Source organism: Mustela nivalis (assembly GCF_964662115.1).
Source record: "Mustela nivalis genome assembly, chromosome: 7".
Taxonomy (NCBI): domain Eukaryota; kingdom Metazoa; phylum Chordata; class Mammalia; order Carnivora; family Mustelidae; genus Mustela; species Mustela nivalis.
This window is the reverse complement of record NC_139026.1, coordinates 7,301,921-7,320,408: the sequence shown is the minus strand read 5'-3', so window position 1 is coordinate 7,320,408 and position 18,488 is coordinate 7,301,921. Positions and strand designations below refer to the sequence as shown.

At 38.2% G+C, this 18,488-nt stretch overlaps 2 protein-coding genes across 2 annotated transcripts in view; one reads left to right on the top strand and one right to left on the bottom strand.

Annotated features, from left to right (window-relative positions):
* The window catches only part of L3MBTL2 (L3MBTL histone methyl-lysine binding protein 2), a 529,035-nt gene that overhangs the window by 128,130 nt on the left and 382,417 nt on the right, over window positions 1-18,488 (top strand). The window lies entirely within an intron of this gene.
* ST13 (ST13 Hsp70 interacting protein) overlaps window positions 1-18,488 on the bottom strand; it is a 33,102-nt gene that overhangs the window by 12,347 nt on the left and 2,267 nt on the right. The window contains exons 2-5 of the mRNA XM_082740025.1: window positions 14,346-14,403; window positions 12,180-12,255; window positions 10,355-10,425; window positions 6,593-6,659 (exon numbers count right to left, since the gene is read on the bottom strand). Of these exons, the coding sequence (XP_082596151.1) occupies window positions 6,593-6,659; window positions 10,355-10,425; window positions 12,180-12,255; window positions 14,346-14,403 (272 nt within the window). The remainder of the gene's footprint in view (window positions 1-6,592; window positions 6,660-10,354; window positions 10,426-12,179; window positions 12,256-14,345; window positions 14,404-18,488) is intronic.

Genomic DNA, 18,488 nt, shown 5'->3' with positions numbered 1-18,488 from the left:
AGGAGAAGGAGGAGAAGGAGAAGGGAGAAGGAGGAGAAGGAGAAGGAGAAGGAGGAGAAGGAGAAGAGAAGGAGGAGAAGGAGAAGGAGAAGGAGGAGAAGGAGAAGGAGAAGGAGGAGAAGGAAGAAGGAGAAGGAGGAGAAGGAGAAGGAGAAGGAGGAGAAGGAGAAGGAGAAGGAGGAGAAGGAGAAGGAGGAGAAGGAGAAGGAGAAGGAGGAGAAGGAGAAGGAGAAGGAGGAGAAGGAGAAGGAGAAGGAGGAGAAGGAGAAGGAGAAGGAGGAGAAGGAGAAGGAGAAGGAGGAGAAGGAGAAGGAGAAGGAGGAGAAGGAGAAGGAGAAGGAGGAGAAGGAGAAGGAGAAGGAGGAGAAGGAGAAGGAGAAGGAGGAGAAGGAGAAGGAGAAGAGAGAAGGAGAAGGAGAAGGAGGAGAAGGAGAAGGAGAAGGAGGAGAAGGAGAAGGAGAAGGAGGAGAAGGAGAAGGAGAAGGAGGAGAAGGAGAAGGAGGAGAAGGAGAAGGAGAAGGAGGAGAAGGAGAAGGAGAGGAGGAGAAGGAGAAGGAGAAGGAGGAGAAGGAGAAGGAGAAGGAGGAGAAGGAGAAGGAGAAGGAGAAGGAGGAGAAGGAGAAGGAGAAGGAGGAGAAGGAGAAGGAGAAGGAGGAGAAGGAGAGGAGAAGGAGGAGGAGGAGAAGGAGAAGGAGGAGGAGGAGAAGGAGAAGGAGGAGAAGGAGAAGGAGAAGGAGGAGAAGGAGAAGGAGAAGGAGGAGGAAGGAGAAGGAGAAGGAGGAGAAGGAGAAGGAGAAGGAGGAGATGGAGAAGGAGGAGAAGGAGAAGGAGAAGGAGGAGAAGGAGAAGGAGAAGGAGGAGAAGGAGAAGGAGAAGGAGGAGAAGGAGAAGGAGAAGGAGGGAAGGAGAAGGAGGAGAAGGAGAAGGAGAAGGAGGAGAAGGAGAAGGAGAAGGAGGAGAAGGAGAAGGAGAAGGAGGAGAAGGAGAGGAGAAGGAGGAGAAGGAGAAGGAGAAGGAGGAGAAGGAGAAGGAGAAGGAGGAGAAGGAGAAGGAGAAGGAGGAGAAGGAGAAGGAGAAGGAGGAGAAGGAGAAGGAGGAGGAGGAGGAGGAGAAGGAGGAGAAGGAGAAGGAGGAAGGAGGAGAAGGAGAAGGAGAAGGAGGAGAAGGAGAAGGAGAAGGAGGAGAAGGAGGAGGAGGAGGAGGAGGAGGAGGAGGAGGGAGGAGGAGAGGAGGAGGAGGAGGAGGAGGAGGAGGAGGAGGAGGAGGAGGAGGAGGAGGAGAAGGAGAAGGAGAAGGAGAAGGAGAAGGAGAAGGAGAAGGAGAAGGGAAAGGAGAAGGAGGAAGGAGAGAAGGAGAAGGAGAAGAGAGAAGGAAGGAGAAGGAGAAGAGAAGGAGAAGGAGAAGGAGAAGGAGAAGGAGAAGGAAGAGAAGGAGAAGGAGAAGGAGAAGGAGAAGGAGGAAGAAGGAGAAGGAGAAGGAGAAGGAGAAGGAGAAGGAGAAGGAGAAGGAGAAGGAGAAGGAGAAGGAGAAGGAGAAGGAGAAGGAGAAGGAGAAGGAGGAAGGAGAAGGAGAAGGAGAAGGAGAAGGAGAAGGAGAAGGAGAAGGAGAAGGAGAAGGAGAAGGAGAAGGAGAAGGAGGAAGGAGAAGAAGAGAAGAAGAAGAAGAGAAGAAGAAGAGAGTAAGAAGAAGAAGAAGGAATCAAACCATTCCTTGCCTAGTCCTGAGTTTCCACACCACAACCAAGCCACAGGACTGAACGTTAGCACTGCATGAACTACTCACTTGATATAGTTAAATTCACAGCTTCAACACTGCATCATTACATTCCTTTTGATGGTATCTTTAAAAACTGTTTTTACTGGTTGTTACCAAAACAAAACAAAAACAAAAACAAGGAATAACTGAAGAAAAATAGATGTGGAAAAGGAAATGAGGGTGGCAGTGTCCAATAGGACGCCAATATTTGGTTAAGTTGTTTAGTGCCCAACATATATATACACATCTTATTAGAAAATAAACACTGTTGCTTAAGAATACTATTAAATATATTCTTTCATTTTGTGTATTATTTTGCAATCACTAAGTTGGTACAACATCCTTATTAAATTGTTTGGATCTAACTACATTATCAATGAAACCTTATGGCCTTTCTCTCAGCTTAAAAGCACTGTTAAGGGCGCCTGGGTGGCTCAGTGGGTTAAACCTCTGCCTTCAGCTCGGGTCATGATCTCAGTCCTGGGATTGAGCCCCACATCGGGCTCTCTGCTCAGCGGGGAGCCTGCTTCCCCTTCTCTCTCTGCCTGCCTCTCTGTCTACTTGTGATCTCTCTTTCTGTCAAATAAATAAATAAAATCTTTAAAAAAAAAAAAAAAAAAAGCTCTGTTAAAAAATCAGGACTGAGAGATGCCTGGGTGGCTCAGTCGGTTGAGTGGCTGCCTTCGGCTTGGGTCATGATCTCAGAGTCCTGGGATCGAGTCCCGCATCAGGCTCCTTGCTCCACGGGGAGCCTGTTTCTCCCTCTGCCTCTGCCTGCCTGCACTCTCTCTATCTCTCTGACAAATAAATAAATAAAATCTTAAAAAAAAAAAATCAGGACTGAAAAGCACTATAAACAAGAGAAAATCTGGGAACCTTTGCCCTAATCCAGGCCATCATTATTGGCCACCTGGACTCAATTTCTTGCATTCCTTCTGTAGGATCATCAAAATGCACCCTAGCTCTCGGGGTAACAGCTGACTGAGAACACCCCATGTTCTATGCTCAAGGCTACATTTCATAAGCTGCTCCGAGCTAATGACTAAGTACAGCTACGATACCAAGACTGGGCCTTTATTGTGAGACTGTTAAATCCTCTAGTGGGTAACTCTGGCTTATCATGACTTTTTAGAAACATACCACTAGTTGAAGACTTCTCCTATATAGGGGTAAAGACCTACAGAACTGTCTAAATGACTTCCAAACTCCTCTGGCTCTCCCTGCTCCCCTATTTTTCCTCTCATGCATTTTCTTAAGTGTATCTCTGGCTCATCAACTCACTTTGAGTTCTTCTGTAAAGAACATACCCTTATTTGCCCTTAGAATCTCATCTACATAAAACGGCAACAATAATCCCTTTCAAAAGTAAATGCATTTCATGATGAAGCTCTCCAATTCAAAAACAGAACAAAAACAAAGAACATCTCACAACAACCCCCCCCCCCCCAGTGGCTTCCCGTCATCCTTAAGGATAAAAACTTTTAAGTCCTTAGTGTGGTCTACAAGTGATCTCGGAGATGTACTACAGATCTTTAATGATCTATCCTCCTCACCACATTCCTACCATGTTATCTCCCCCGTATGTCTCCCAAAGTGCTTCTCTGACCGCATTTCTCCAAGTCTACCATTCCTACCCCTTCACTCACTACACTCCAGCTGCAAGGAATCTCTGCTATTCCCTGAACATGTATCACCCCATGTGCTCCTCCAGTTAGCGTCAGCGCGTGTACTTCCCCGTCTGAGGCTCGTCCTCACATGGCCTGCTCACTTCATCCTACGCTCTCCTGACTACCCTTTGCAAAATGCAACCTCCGTCACTGACTATTCTTTTACTCAGCCGTTCTTCATTGTGGTATCACCACCCAATATCAAATTATAAATATGGTTTTGGTCCCCAGTAATGTATGCGGTCCATGAGATAAAGAACTTGGTCTGTTTTGCTTTTCTCACTGTACATCCAGCATCTAAAACACTGCCTAGAACATGTAAGTTTTGTGGTTTTTTTAAAAGATTTTATTTATTTATTTGACAGAGAGAGATCACAAGTAGGCAGAGAGGCAGGCAGAGAGGAGGAAGCAGGCTCCCTGCTGAGCAGAGAGCCCGATGCGGGGCTCAATCCCAGGACTCGGGGACCATGACCTGAGCCAAAGGCAGAGGCTTTAATCCACTTAGCCACCCAGGTGCCCCTAGAACATGTAAGTTTTAAATAAATATACTGAAGTGAAAAAGCCTAATAACGTTACTAGTAACGTGACCACTAAAAAGACTTAATGAGGTCTTACTTAAATTACAACTACTGACACTTTATTAATACCAGGACCTTAATAATAATGGCACCAAACACTCTTCTAGGCACATTACACATATTTATTCATTTATCCCTCATGACTCAATATACTAGGTAGGTAGCATTAACCTCATCTTACAAAGGAGAAAAGGGGAGCCTGAGGGCTCAGTCAGTTAACCATCCAACTCGTGGATTCAGCTCGGCTCACAATCTCAGGGTCATGAGATTAAGCTCCATACTCAACATGCAGTCTGCTTGAGACTCTCTCTCCCTCTCCTCCTGCTTGTACACACACTCTCAAATAAATAATACATCTTTTTTTTTTTTAAAAACTGCTTAAAAAAAGAAAAAAAAGGAGGAGGAAACAGAAACAGAGACAAAGAATAACTTCTCTAAGTTTATCTGGCTGGTAAGTGCCAGACCTGGGATTCAAACCCAGGCACTCTGGATTCCTAAGTTTAGTATTTAACTGTATTTCTGCCCCTCCAACCCAAGGTGAGGCCTGAATCTACAATCCCTGGCTTAGAATACTAATGTTTTATCTTAGAATACTAATGTTTTATTTAGAATGTGCTATAAAATTGCATTTATTGTAAAATTAGAACTAGGCAGGGGCACCTGCATGGGTCAGTCAATTACGTGTCCAGTTCTTTGTTTTGGCTCAGCTCATGATCTCAGGGTCCTGGGATCAAGGCCAGAATCAGGCTCCACACTCAGCGTGGAGTCCACTTGAGATTCTCTCTCCCTCTCCTTCTGCCCCTCCCACTCATGCTCTCTCTCTCAAATAAGTTAATTAATCATTTTTTAAAAAGATTTTATTATTTGACACAGAGAGATCACAAGTAGGCCAAGAGGCAGGCAGAGAGAGAGAGGGAAGGAGGCTCCCTGTCAACCAGGGAGCCCAATGTGGGGCTCAATCTCAGGACCCTGAGATCATGACCTGAGCCGAAGGCAGAGGCTTAACCCGCTGAGCCACCAGGTGCCCCAAGTTAATAAATCTTTAATAAAATAAAATTAGAACAAGGTTAAATTTATGCATGAACATGGCTTAGAAAGAAATGTGGAAAAACAAGAACATGACTTTTTAAATGGTGCAACAGGTTCATTTTCATTAAAAACGGTTAGGCAATAAATAAAACAAATTTGAAAAACATAAGACAATATGCCAAAACAAGTGACAAAAACAATTAGTTGATATTATGGCACAGTAAGATCCTGCACAAGTTAAAACCCTCTGATCCCTCAAATTACTCATGAACCTGTGAAGAGGGAGTAGTATGAGGTTTTAATGAAATAATGCACATTAAAAAATAACAAAACTGTCAGGTAGACAGAAGGTACAAAATAAATGTTGGATAAATAGAAATCTTAAGTGGTAGTAAAATTAAAAGAGAAGTGTGGGAAAGGAATGGCCAGGAAGAAAGTAGCAGGGATCAACCGATGAGTATGAATTAGAAGCTGAAGTAGGTGAAGAAGAGCTTTAGAAAGAAGCAGCAGAGCACAAGTTATAGGAAAATTCTAGGAGAGCGAGGTCTGGCTGTAATGAAAGGTTAATATTTCAAAAAGAAGAGAACAAAGCTGGGAAGGCAAAACATGAGATCAGACTCTAGCAGGTCTAATGCTATGATAAAGATCTTCAAAAAGTATGCAAAAGCTGGTCAGAGGTTACAAGCAAGGGAATGTGTGAAAATAAAAAACGGTTCTACGAAAGAATAATCTAGAGACAGTGAACAGAAAGCAATAAAGGAAAATAGACATTTCAGGTAGGCAAACTATTAAGGCTAATGCAATGGCATAAACACAGAATCATGACCTAAACTAAGGTGGTAAGATTACAAAAAAAGATAGCAAAAATTATTTGCCAACTTGGAACAGCACTCAACAGTGAACTTTCTAAAACTTTAGTCATCTTCTAAGTCTACAGATGAAGTCCAAATGCACATCAGCATTAGACAACAGCAGCTCTCTTACAATGGCATTGTGACACACTACCACAAAGCTATGACGGGGTCTGCATACTACCCAAGCTAAGAAATGATTTGTTCTTACAAATTGTTAACTGATTAAATATTATGCTTACTCTATCACCAGCATTCTCCCACTGTGAAAGGATTTTTTGAAGAGGATCTAACCGTAAAGATCAGAACAAGAACATTATGCCAACAGACATCATTTGTCAAGGGTGCTGCTTTGTAAAAAGTTAAGAGCCACGGTTCTAATAATATCTTCTTTGAAAAACGTTCACCTTTATCTTAACGCCTCTCCTCAGTAGATAAACACCAGGATTAGTCAGGAAAGGAGTCTTTCCATTCCCATCAGGATGTGTCTGTGCCATAAGGCAAGGTAATTGATACCTGAGTGACTTCAGCCTCTTTATCAAGGGGGGAATGGGTGGATAGACAATAGGACAATTTCTTCTCCAGTATAAGATACTCAATAGATTTAAGTTCCCTACCACTTTCCCACTATTTTACAGTTGTGCAGGGGGGGAAAAAAAAAGAATATTCAGACTACCACAGAGATACAGCAAAGAGGAAAAAAATCACTCACCATCATTTAGGGCATCAATGGCAGCCACTTTTTTATCATTTGCCTGATCCATCATTTCCTCGGTTATCTAGGGGGAAATTGTAGGTCAACTTAGAAGTAACAGAGAAAACAAAGAGAAGGAAGCAGCTTGGGTTTTCTTAGGGATGGGGAAGACACACCCCCATCTTCATTCATTCTTCTCTAGTCTCCAGAGAGCAAGAGGATAACTAAGGTAAGTGATTAATAAGAAATTACACAGGATGAGCTTTAATCTTTCATATATAAACAATAAATTTCACTTCCTACCCTTTAGTTTAGATGTGACTTTGCTACCCTCCCTCCCAACCAACCTAAGGAGGATGTCCCTGCCCTTGTCTCACCAACTCCTTTCTAGTTTTTCACGAATACTAAGACTCAATTCTCCTTGTAAAGATGTAACTACTGCTAGCTCCTGTTAGACTTAAATTTTAAGTAAAATGTCTCATTCTTTTGTTCCAACAAACATCTACTGAGTACCTATACAGTACAGAGCACTGTACAAGATGCTGACAATACAAAGATCATTAGTAACAAAATCTTAAAACAAACATCCCCACTTAAATGGAAGGTTAAGAAGTAGTTTCTTTAACAGAAAGCAAAAGACCTACTCTATCACCAACCACTATGTAAAATATTACCGATGCTGGCTAATTAAGAAAATGATTTGACAGGTTTAAGAACTGAAAGGAAATACCAAGCTGTTTTCAAGTTTATTTAGTAAATCCAAGACATGACAGGTTATTAGAGCTACTAAAACAATTCAATGAAGTCCTCAGAAACATAAAAAACCAAGAATTCCTCCACATCAGCAAAAATCAGTTACAAAATAGGACAGAACAAGATACCATTCTAAGAACACGTAAGACTTTCAAAAAGGGAAAAAAGTAAAATTCTACTAAAGAACACAAGATGTATACTATGTTCATGGAAAGATTTTTTTGAATACTTCAACCTAACCCCAAGTTACTCAATAAATCTGAAGTAATTCCAACACAAATTTCTACATGTTTAAAAATAATCTTAAAAGAAAAAGACAAAACAACAGACACATTCTACCAGATAATAAGACACTCTAACAAAGCCAAATGGGGGGTGGGGGAGAAGACAACTTCAATTTGTGGCAGTATGTTACACCTGATGCCCTGAGTAACTTTAAGAGTCATCTTTGACATAATGATGTAGAAATCCTCAAAAAACAAGATTAAATGAAGATCTGAAATCCAGTATGGGAGCTGAATGATCGATCTGCTTTCACCTTTCAGTAGGTGTCAAACCTGGTAACCTTGCAATTATTTTCAACTGTGCAGGACATATGAAAGAAGATTCAAGTGAAGAGAAGGCATGTTGTCTAATCAGCACCCTCCAATAAATCTGAACTCCCCAATGCCTATACCTGCAGGCCTAACAAAAAGCCAAAAATAAACCTGTCCCAAAGAGAGGTATAGCCAACTAGCAAGAAGAAAAAAAAGAATTCCCCTATAAACTCATAAAGATAAGCCAGGCTTTCCAGGGGGAATTCCCATTACTTGTATAATTACACAAACAACAACAAAAAAACCATGCTGAGAATTTAAAGTGGTCCTTGACTTAGTAGCTCCAACTCAAGAGTCTGATGGAAGCAAATACTTTCCTCTTTGGAGGAATGCACCTTCTACCCAGGCCTCAAGAACTTTTCCAGATGAAATGTCAAAGAACTCATGGTCTAACACACACATACACATGCATATGCACACAGTCAAAATACACACACCCACACTATCCACAAGTAAAGAAGGGACCTCCTCAATGAGCAAGAGTAAGGAAAAATAAAACAATAAAACCAGGAAGAGTCTGACGAAGTTTATAATGTGTAAAGGCAAGTTCTGAAAATGAATAAAGAAATGAGATAAATAACAAAGTATACTTTAAAATGAATCAAAGTAAGACTTAAAGATGAGAAACACAGGCCCTCAAATTAAAACATCAACAGCCAAATGACTGATACATAATTCAGCAGTGATAAAGAAACAGTATTCAATAGTGGGGAAAAAAATCTAACATATACCTAACTAAGACTCCAGAATGACAGTTGAGAAAATGGGGAAGAGGCAATATTTGAAAGATACTAGATGAAAATGTTCCAGAGCTAAAGGAAGTTAACCCTAGAATTTAAAATGCCCAATATATTCCAAGTAGTGCAAATACAATGTTGTAAACCTGACATGTCAAGTGATACATCATCAACAGAATACAACACATAAATTCTTAAAAATTCCTTTCATAATGAACAGTGACAAAAAGTACCTGTATTTCTTAAAGATGCACATGATCTTTATGGAGAATATGCTAATAAATTATCTAACAACATCAGAAAACATATAAAATTAGAAAGATACACATTCATTGGTAGTTAATCAAAACAGTGAGCTGTATCTTCTCCCGAACTTGATTTTAGATTTAATGCACATCTAATTGGGGGCAGGGGTTAATATTCTATAAATTTATATGGAAAAAGGAAGGCCAACAAAACAGCCAAAATACTCCTAAATTGTTAGGGGTCCCCCTACCAGATCATTACGTGGACAATGTGTCATTGGTACATGGAAAAAATTAGACAAGAAAAACACAACACCAGAAGTGAGACACATATATATGGAAACAGTATATTTTGGCATTGATGAGGAAAGGAATTCTTTAATAGTGCTGCCAGGTAGATTAAAGATTAAAGGTTAACATAAAATTTTCAGAAGGAAAAATTATTTATTACAACAATTATAACCTTGAAGTAAGAAAGCATAATATATAAAAGAAAAATCTATTTAACTATACTAAAAGATTGTTCATGAAGACAACATAAAGTGAAGACAAGCCACAAACTAGCTGAAAATACGTGGAGCATATATAGATGACAAATTGTTAATCTCTAGAACATAAAATGGATTATAAATGAGGAAGGAAAAAAAGACAACCCAGAAGAAAAATGGGAAAAGTCACAACAGGACTTCGCAAATACCTGTGAATGACCAATAAATATTAGAATTTGCTCAATTTTATTAGAAATTGGAAAAATGCAAATTAAAAGCCACAAAGGCATACCATTTCACAGGATAAGCCTGGTAAAGATGAAATCTGATAGCATCAAGTGTTGGTGAGGACATAGACCAAGCTTCTAAACCATTGTTACACAATTTCAGTGTTTCTCAAGCCTTTGGTTCATCATTAACCCCCAAAGAGCCGTAGAGACACTTTTTAATACTCCCACATTCCATTTTAACACCACAGAGACACATTGCATGTATGTTACGACCCTCTGGAAGACCACTAACCACTGTAGTATACAAGGTTTTTGGCAAGCCCCCTCCCAAGAACCAATTCTCATTACCTTGACAGTAAAACTGTCCCCACTGGGATAAAACCATTTTGGAAAACAATGGGATATTAGATATCCCATTAATAAGAAATCTCATTTCTAAATATAAATGTTAGGTGAACTCTAACCTAAAGAGTAGTCAAAACAGATGGAGATTGAAAAAGCAGGTAAAAAGGAAATTAACAAAGACTTCTGAGATTGTTAGAGTATGAGTAAACATAATGGGAACTTTCACAAACATTTTAAGCAGTAAAATAAAATGTTTTTCTAAATACCTTAAGTCAGAGAAAGATTCAGTATGTTCTTTTCCTGGCAGAATTATGTCACAAAATCATTGCAGTAAGTGGGACCTTCACATTCCCTATAACAAGCACAAAATAAGCCACTGAATTTACCTCTGCATTTTCATCTCCCATTTCTTGAGGGGCATCGGTATCTGGTTCAATCACACCTTCATTGTCAATTTCTGTCAAAATTAAGAAAATGACACTAAGACCCGTACTGTCCAAACCGGCTGTATAGGACTCTTAAAAACTAATCAACTATACCCACTCTGACTCAAAATTTATTTAAACTGATGCACTGTAAAGTATTTCCCCATTAAATTTCGTTAAAATTACATTTCATTTTAACTGTTGCATCATCTCGGGTATTTTTCACTGTCTTGTAGTGGGAAATGTTGGCAACTGCATAGTTTCTGGTATTACACAGAGACACACCACTTATTTAGGTAGTATCAACAAAATGATTCAGTTCAAGTATTTTATTCTACACATCAATGTAGTATATTAAAAAATATTTTATGGAGATAGCATAAGTTATAGTAATGATGTAAATCATAATAAATACTTTTTACTAATAAATTAAGATAAAGGCACAATGCTGATGCAGAATCTAACTCAAAAGCTAACACTATAACCAAACAGCAAAGAAACTAGAAAAGAGATATGTCATAAATTTAATGACAAACAACTGTAATTTGCTACAGTAAAGGAAAACAACTGTTCAATAAGAAAAACTTTTCAAAATAACAGAAAATGTTAGATTTTTTTTTAGCAAATAAGAGTGAATTTAATGTTTCCTGCTGACAGTCAAAAAAGAATGAAACTGAGGGACACCTGGCTGGTTCAGTCAGAAGAGCATGTGACTCTTGATCTCAGGGTTCTGAGTTCAAGACCCATGTTGGGTATACAGATTAAATAAATGAACTTAAAAAAAAAAAAAAAAAGAATGAAACTGAAATCAGCAACCTGAAGTTCTAATTATTGTCAAACAGGATAACTTTAGTCAACTTTTAATAGGTACTGAACTTGTAACTTTGCTTAAATATAAAAAAGCTTAATTCATACACAAAAAAAGAAATTGCTTTTGGATGAAGAAAAAGTAAGATATTATCATAGTTAAAACTGTTGGATAATTATAAGACTGAAAAAGATATTTTACAGAAAGTGAAAGATCATCAATTAAGCCCACAAACAAGAGGTCCTCTTTAACAGTATCAAAGATCAACTGATCAAAATTTTAAAAATTACAAATATATTTCTTTAGCTTTTAGACAGTCTATTAATTAAAAGACTGCCCATTTAATAACTGGGATATGTATTTATAGTCTCAAAGGACTTCCCAATTTAGGAAAAGATTTTTATCACTTTGTAGCCTGAAAAACTTCCAAACAAAAAAACCACCAAACTCATGGCATATCATTTCTTCTAAAATGAACAAGTTTTATCAATGTGGATGCAAGTAGTAACAGGAAAATAATTTTCTGGTACTTGATTCAGTTACTGGAAAACTTGTACATTTATTTAGAACAATTTGGCTATGTAACCCAACTACAAATTTAATTAAATCTGAATATACATCAAATACTTACACAAAAATGTAACATCTAACATCTGCACTGAAATGTGCTATAAGTATAAAATATACTCTGGATTTTGAAGACTTAGTATGAAAAAAAGGAGATTTCACTAGTAATTTTTCCATACTGATTACATGTTAAAATGTTAATATTTTAGATATGTTAGTTTAGATATATTCACTTAATTTCATCTGTTTAATTTTGAGTGTTTTAATGTGGCTAGTAGAAAATTTTAAGTTTTGGATGTAATTCAGCTATGTTACATTTCTATTAGCCCTGATTAAGTCAATTTAGTAAAAATCAGCACAGGATCTTATCATGAGATTATCAAATACAAACTAACTATACCATCTTCTCACCTAGATCACTCTCCTCACTTGATGGTTCATCTGTCTTTATGTTTTCCTCCGCCTTCTTACTATCTGGTTTTTCTTCCTACCAAAGGGAAGGCAAATAATGCTTTCAGTATATAACAACACACCAATATATATACTAATTTATAAAAACATATATAAACTGTTTACATACGTTATATTTCAATTGTTAATGTAACCCTTCTTACACTGTTTTAGTAAACTTGTTTTAGCTTTGTTTTCATTTCTCTATTTAAATTAAGAATAGGTCCAATCCCTCCTCCAAACCTTTTAAACAAGTTTTAGAATTTGAAAAATGCTGGATTGTAGGAAGCTAACACAAATACATAACCCATACTCGTGCTGCACTTTCAACAGGCTCTGTGGTCCACAACTCTCCCTAATCAACATATTACTATCCCTGCAAAAAAAAGACAAAGCATTCACAAGTGGGAAATTATGAACAGCCTCACATCTGTTCAGATTATGCTTTACTGACATAAAAATCTTTACATTTTCAATGGTTCTGAGTTTGGAATTTTAAATACGGAACAATGGACCCATCATACACAAATGATGAGAATTCAAGAATTTCAAAGTACAAATGAGGAAAACCAAATTTCCTTACCATCCTGTAAGTAACCAGTGTGGTTTTTGGAGTATGCCATTAGATATTCTCAACGCACAGATACAAGACAACTCTGCACTTTGACCTTTCCATTTAATAATGCTGTTTCATAAAGAATGTATCACAATTAGCACACCCCGTCTATTCATTTAACTGTATTAGTATAAATTATGTAACCAGTTATTTAGGTTGCTACTTTTTGTAACTCTTAAAAATTATAATCAAAACCCAATGTCATTACCAAATATATATTGAGACCCTACTACATGCAAGGTGTCAGACATTTTAGCATTTAATTCCAAATCAGAATGTTTTCTTACAAAATATTTTAGCAGAGACACAGATTAAATATAATTTTGTCTTCCTACATGTTTACCACATAGCAAAATATTCTATATAGGAGGCGCCTGGGTGGCTCAGTGGGTTAAAGCCTCTGCCTTTGGCTTGGGTCATGATCTCAGGGTCCTGGGATAGAGCTCTCTGCTCGGCAGGGAGCCTGCTTCCTCCCTCTCTCTCTCTGCCTGCCTCTCTGCCTACTTGTGATCTCTGTCAAATAAATAAATAAAATCTTAAAAAAAAAAAAAGAAAAGAAAAGATTCTCTCTGTTCTCTGTTCTCCCCACCCCTTGTATTCTCTCTCTCTTAAAAAAAAAAAAAAAAAAAAAAGAAGGAAGGAAGGAAACTTGGGGGAAAATATTTAGATGTGAAAACACAAAACAGAAATAAGAATTCTGAAGGAAGCATTTTTGTTTTGAAGGAAGGAGAAGGAAAAGGAAAAAGGAAAAAAGGAAGAGAAAGGAAAGAAAAAAAAGAATGGGAAAGGTCTTTGGAGGAGGATCAGAAATAAAAATGAAATTAAAATGAGTGCTCAGAGAGCTAGCAAGCTTGGCTTGGCTTTAATCCCCTCCTCTGTCCATTGTTAGGGCTGGTTTCCTGCCCACTTTAAAGGCGCTAGCAGCCTGTTTTCTGCTTGCTTTCTCATGAGCCACCAGAAGTCTTTTTTGTTCCCTCTGCCCCACTCTTCCCTTGAAGGAGGCATTCTTAAGGGTATACCCACCCCCATATTTAAACTTCAGCTACGGGTAAACTCCTCCTAATCTATTATGCACTTTTTTGGGCGAATCTGCTGACTCATACTCAGAAATAATCCTCAGGTGAGAAGATAGAAAAACTTAAGAATTACTGATTTGGACTATTTTTCATCTACTTCGCAAATTTTAATCAGGTACCCACAATGCATAAAGTCCTGTGCTCAGTGCTACAGACGCAAAGATGACGAAGACTGCATAAGGCACAGTCACAGAGCTCACCGCCCACAGGTCATGCACGTCACACACACAAGCTTTTATCCCCAAACACGGTGCACATTCACCCCAAATACTCCGTGTTACATCAGATTTCAGATCCTCCGTGTCCAACAGAAATTTTACAAAGATCTTATTTCTAAGCGATCCTGAGGAAATCAGGTGTGGTAATTTGAGAGCAGCACTTTAAAAACCTTAGAATACTTTATCACTAAACATACAGATGAAATTCATAACTTACCTTGATACTGTCTTCTGATTTAGTTTTATGAGTGGCAGGTGGTATTTTACCCCCCATGCTTGAGGAAAATGAGAAAAAAAGATATTTGTTTAGAAAATTAAAATTCACTGAGCAAAGCAACATTTATTTACACTGGGAAAAAAAAAAAGACAACTACTCAGGTTACCTTCTCAAACCTTTAAGAGGAAACTCAATTTGAATGCTCCAGTATTAAGTTTTTTCAGCTTAAAATTTTAATTTTTTTTAGCATACTGGCTAACAAAAATCTAACCCTTTCCTTGCCTCAATAAGCCTAATAAACAAAACTGTATAGCTTCCCTATGCCCATTCCCAGAGGAAGAGGCAGAAAAACAGGCAATGACAAAAATCATATGTACAAGTTGTTAGTTCGGAGTTCAGCAGGATAGTATACTGAATCCAAACTTCAACTTTAGTAAGAGTTCACTTAAATTCAAATAATCAATTTATGAAATAATTAGGAAGTTGTAGTATAATAATTCAAAATGTTTGGGTTTCCTGTTTGTATTCTTTGTTTGTATTTCATAATGCCCCTTACAGTATAGATTTTCTCCTTATCCCTTCTACAATTCACCCATTAACACTTCCCCTTGGCCTTGTAAGTCCTTTCCCAAATACTCCAGGACAACACCACGAACTACGCACGAATAACTTAAAAACAAGGAGGAAAACAGATTATTAAGAATTAGTGCCGTATGCTCCATTTGGGTCAGACTCTGAAGTAAATGGGCCCCATGCAGCAGTCCTGGGACTAAAATGTTCAACAAATTAAGGGCACTCCTCCATGACATTATCTGGAGGTCACAAGAACTTAACTAAATTTGCCTTAAAAAAAAAAAAGCCATCAACTTTTATGGAAAAGAGAGAGAAATATTCACCCAGAAAACTGAAAGAAATCTACTTCAAAATACCCTCAGGTATTAATTCTTTACAACTAAAATTATATCCACGTTTACTTTCATCTTAGGTGGGTGGAATTTTCGGACACAAGAGATGTGTACATTGGATTTAAATGGATATTGTTTTCCAAATGGGAAATGGATTTGATTCTTCAAAATTCCTTTACCAATTTACGCTTGTATCAGCGGTGCATAAGAATTCCGCTAATTATTCTTTAAAAATCCAGTTGTTCCACACCTCAGCCAACATTTAGCTACTAACCATCTTTTATATTTTTAGCCATTTCGACAGGTGTATAGTGGTATCTCATTGTAGTTGGGTCCCTTTCCATTTATCTATCGGCCATCTGAGTAGCCTATTGCTTTTAGATTTTGTCATATTTATCGGGCAGGTATTCTTTGTAAACTCTGCATACAAGCCTTCTGTCAGTTTAATATGCTGCAAGTAACTTCTCCCAACCCATGGCTTGTCTTTCACATACAAAACAAAGCCAATGTGAAGTGAAACTATTAATATAAAACAGCAAACACACTAATAGACAAAGTTTGGAATTTACTGTTAAGCACCGATCACGAAAAATGTGTACATTTCCCCCATTCAGTTTAATGTGACAATTACAAAAAAAAAATCTTATTTCTTAGTTTGCAATTCAGCAAAATAAAATGAATAAGAAAACAGCCATATAAACAAAATTCTTTAAAATTCTCATCTACACAAAAACTACTTTTCAAAAGAGCACAGTATTCAAACAATAGTTCCTTGCAGTTAATTTTTTTTTTCAAAAAAAATTTTATTTGAGAGCAGAAGAGAGAAATCACAAAGGAGGGGCAGAGTGCAAGGGAGAGCGACAAGCAGACTCCCTGGTGAGCGCAGAGCCTGCTGTGGAGAATCTTGATCCCAGGGACCTGAGGTGAAGGCAGATGCTTAACTGACAGAGCCACCCAGGCACCCCTTTTGCAGCAAACTTTTAATGAAGACAAAGCTGTTTTCCCCAAGTTTCAAAATGCAACATTCAAGAAAGTATTTAGGAAGACTTTCAAACATAGCCACAGCAATCTAACTTATGTTAAAACTTTGGGAAATGACAGTCTTACCAAGAAATATATCATGTTGGTGCCTAAGTGGCTTAGTCCCTTATGCTTCCAGTGTTTCCGCTTCGGTTGTGACCTTAGGGTTGTGGGATGAAACTCTGGGGCTGAGCTTGGGGCCTGCTTGAGATTCTCTCTTTCCTCTCCCTCGGCCCCTCCCCCCTTTGCTCGAACAGGTTCACACTCTCACTCTCTCCCACTAAACTAAGTAAACCTTTGGGGTGCCTGGGTGGCTCCGTGGGTGAAGCCTCTACCTTCCACTCAGGTCATGATCTCAGGGTTCTGGGATCGAGCCCCGCATCGGGCTCTCTGCTTGGCAGGGAGCCTGCTTCCCCCTCTCTGCCTGTCTTTCCGCATACTTGTGATCTCTATCAAATAAATAAATAAAATCTTAAAAAATAAATTAAAAAACAACAACAACAAACCTTTTTAAGAAAATGCATTAAGCTAAATCTAATCCTTAGGAAACCAAGACAAACCCAAACTGAGGGAAATTATCCAAAATAGCTGGCCTGTAATATGCAAAACTGCCAAGGTCAATGAAAGCCAATGAATTCTTTCAGAATAGAGATTAGAAGTCACAACAATAAAGTGCAACATGGAATTCTGAGAATTAGATAGTATTAATGCATCATTCTTAGTTTCCTGAGTTTGGTGGCTGTGCTAGAGAGACTATCCTTGAACTGTAGGAAATACACAATGGTGCTGAGGGCACAACACTAGAAACCGTTGCAGGAAAAATGTTTGCACTGTATTTCAATTTTCCTGCAAATTTCAACTTTCTAAAAGAAATTTAAAATAGGGAGGAAAAAGAACACAGGAAGGTTATTCATTAGCTACATTTAGAGTTTCTCACCTTACAAAATCTAACTACTGGAAGGTTAAAGCCAACTTATAAGTACAAAAATTTCACTTAATGCTTTCAAGATTTAAAACACACTAATTCCCTCCCCATCACTGCAAACTGGACTCTACCAGTATAGGCTTTTATGCCACCAAGTAGGGCTAGTACAGAGACCTTTCTCATATGGACTCACACAAGACCTCATTCATAATTCTCTTAATTTGATACATTTGAAATGCTTTGAGTCATAGTTATTATTCACCTGTACAAAAAATTGGATGCTGTGTTCTCAACTCATTGCAAACAGAAGTGCATCCTGTTCCTTTCATTTAAAGTATTTACTGCAAAGCCATTAGCCATGCACTGTGCTGGAGATTACAACACAAAGATAATCTCTCTGATCTTAAATCACCATAAAATGAAATACTAGTCTCAAAAAATGCTTCTTCCTATAAAGAAAACCAAAAATACCCCAAACATACTCACTGAAAACATCCTTATCTCCCTGGATCCTCACAGACTGAGCCAAAAAAAATTCTTTATTTCTCTTTGTCCAATTAACAATGTCGTTAAATAAATTCTTTTTTTTTTCCTATTTTTTATTTTTTTCTCTTTTCATTTGTCAAATTCTTAACATCAAATAAAATTTTAAACTAGAAACAGTGGTAAAAATTCTGGTAAATACACAAACTAAACGAACTGTTCTTTAATGTTTGAACCTGGGTACCTACAACTAATCTAGAATGAACAAAGAACTCTGATACGGTTTCAACTTTAGGAGCCTTTACAGTAAGATTAGGCCTTGGAACGTTCCTGGACCCAGAAGTCTCCACGTTCAGTCCACCCTCCTATAATCCTGCACTTAAGGAGGCTGACATGAAGGCAGAGAGAAATTGATGCACTTCAAGCAAAAGCCTTAAAGACACAAAAATTTTAAAGAGACAAGGAAAGCTTCAGAATAGGGCCCCTACACATGCCAACATGCTTCATCCCATACTTAAACTAAAAATTTAAGACGCCACAAGGGAAACATACGTGGATGACTAAAAAAGAAAAATAAAAGGATTACCTATGTGAAAATTTTTTAAGATTTTATTATTTATTTGACAGAGACACAGCGAGAGAGGGAACACAGGCAGGGGCAGTGGGAAAAGCAGGCTTCCCACTGAGCAGGGAGCTGGACGCTGGGCTTGATCCCAGTACCCTGGGATCATGACCTGAGCAGAAGGCGGCTGACCACCATGGTGCCCCACATATGTGAAATGTCCAAAAAAACCCCCCCAAAATAAAAAA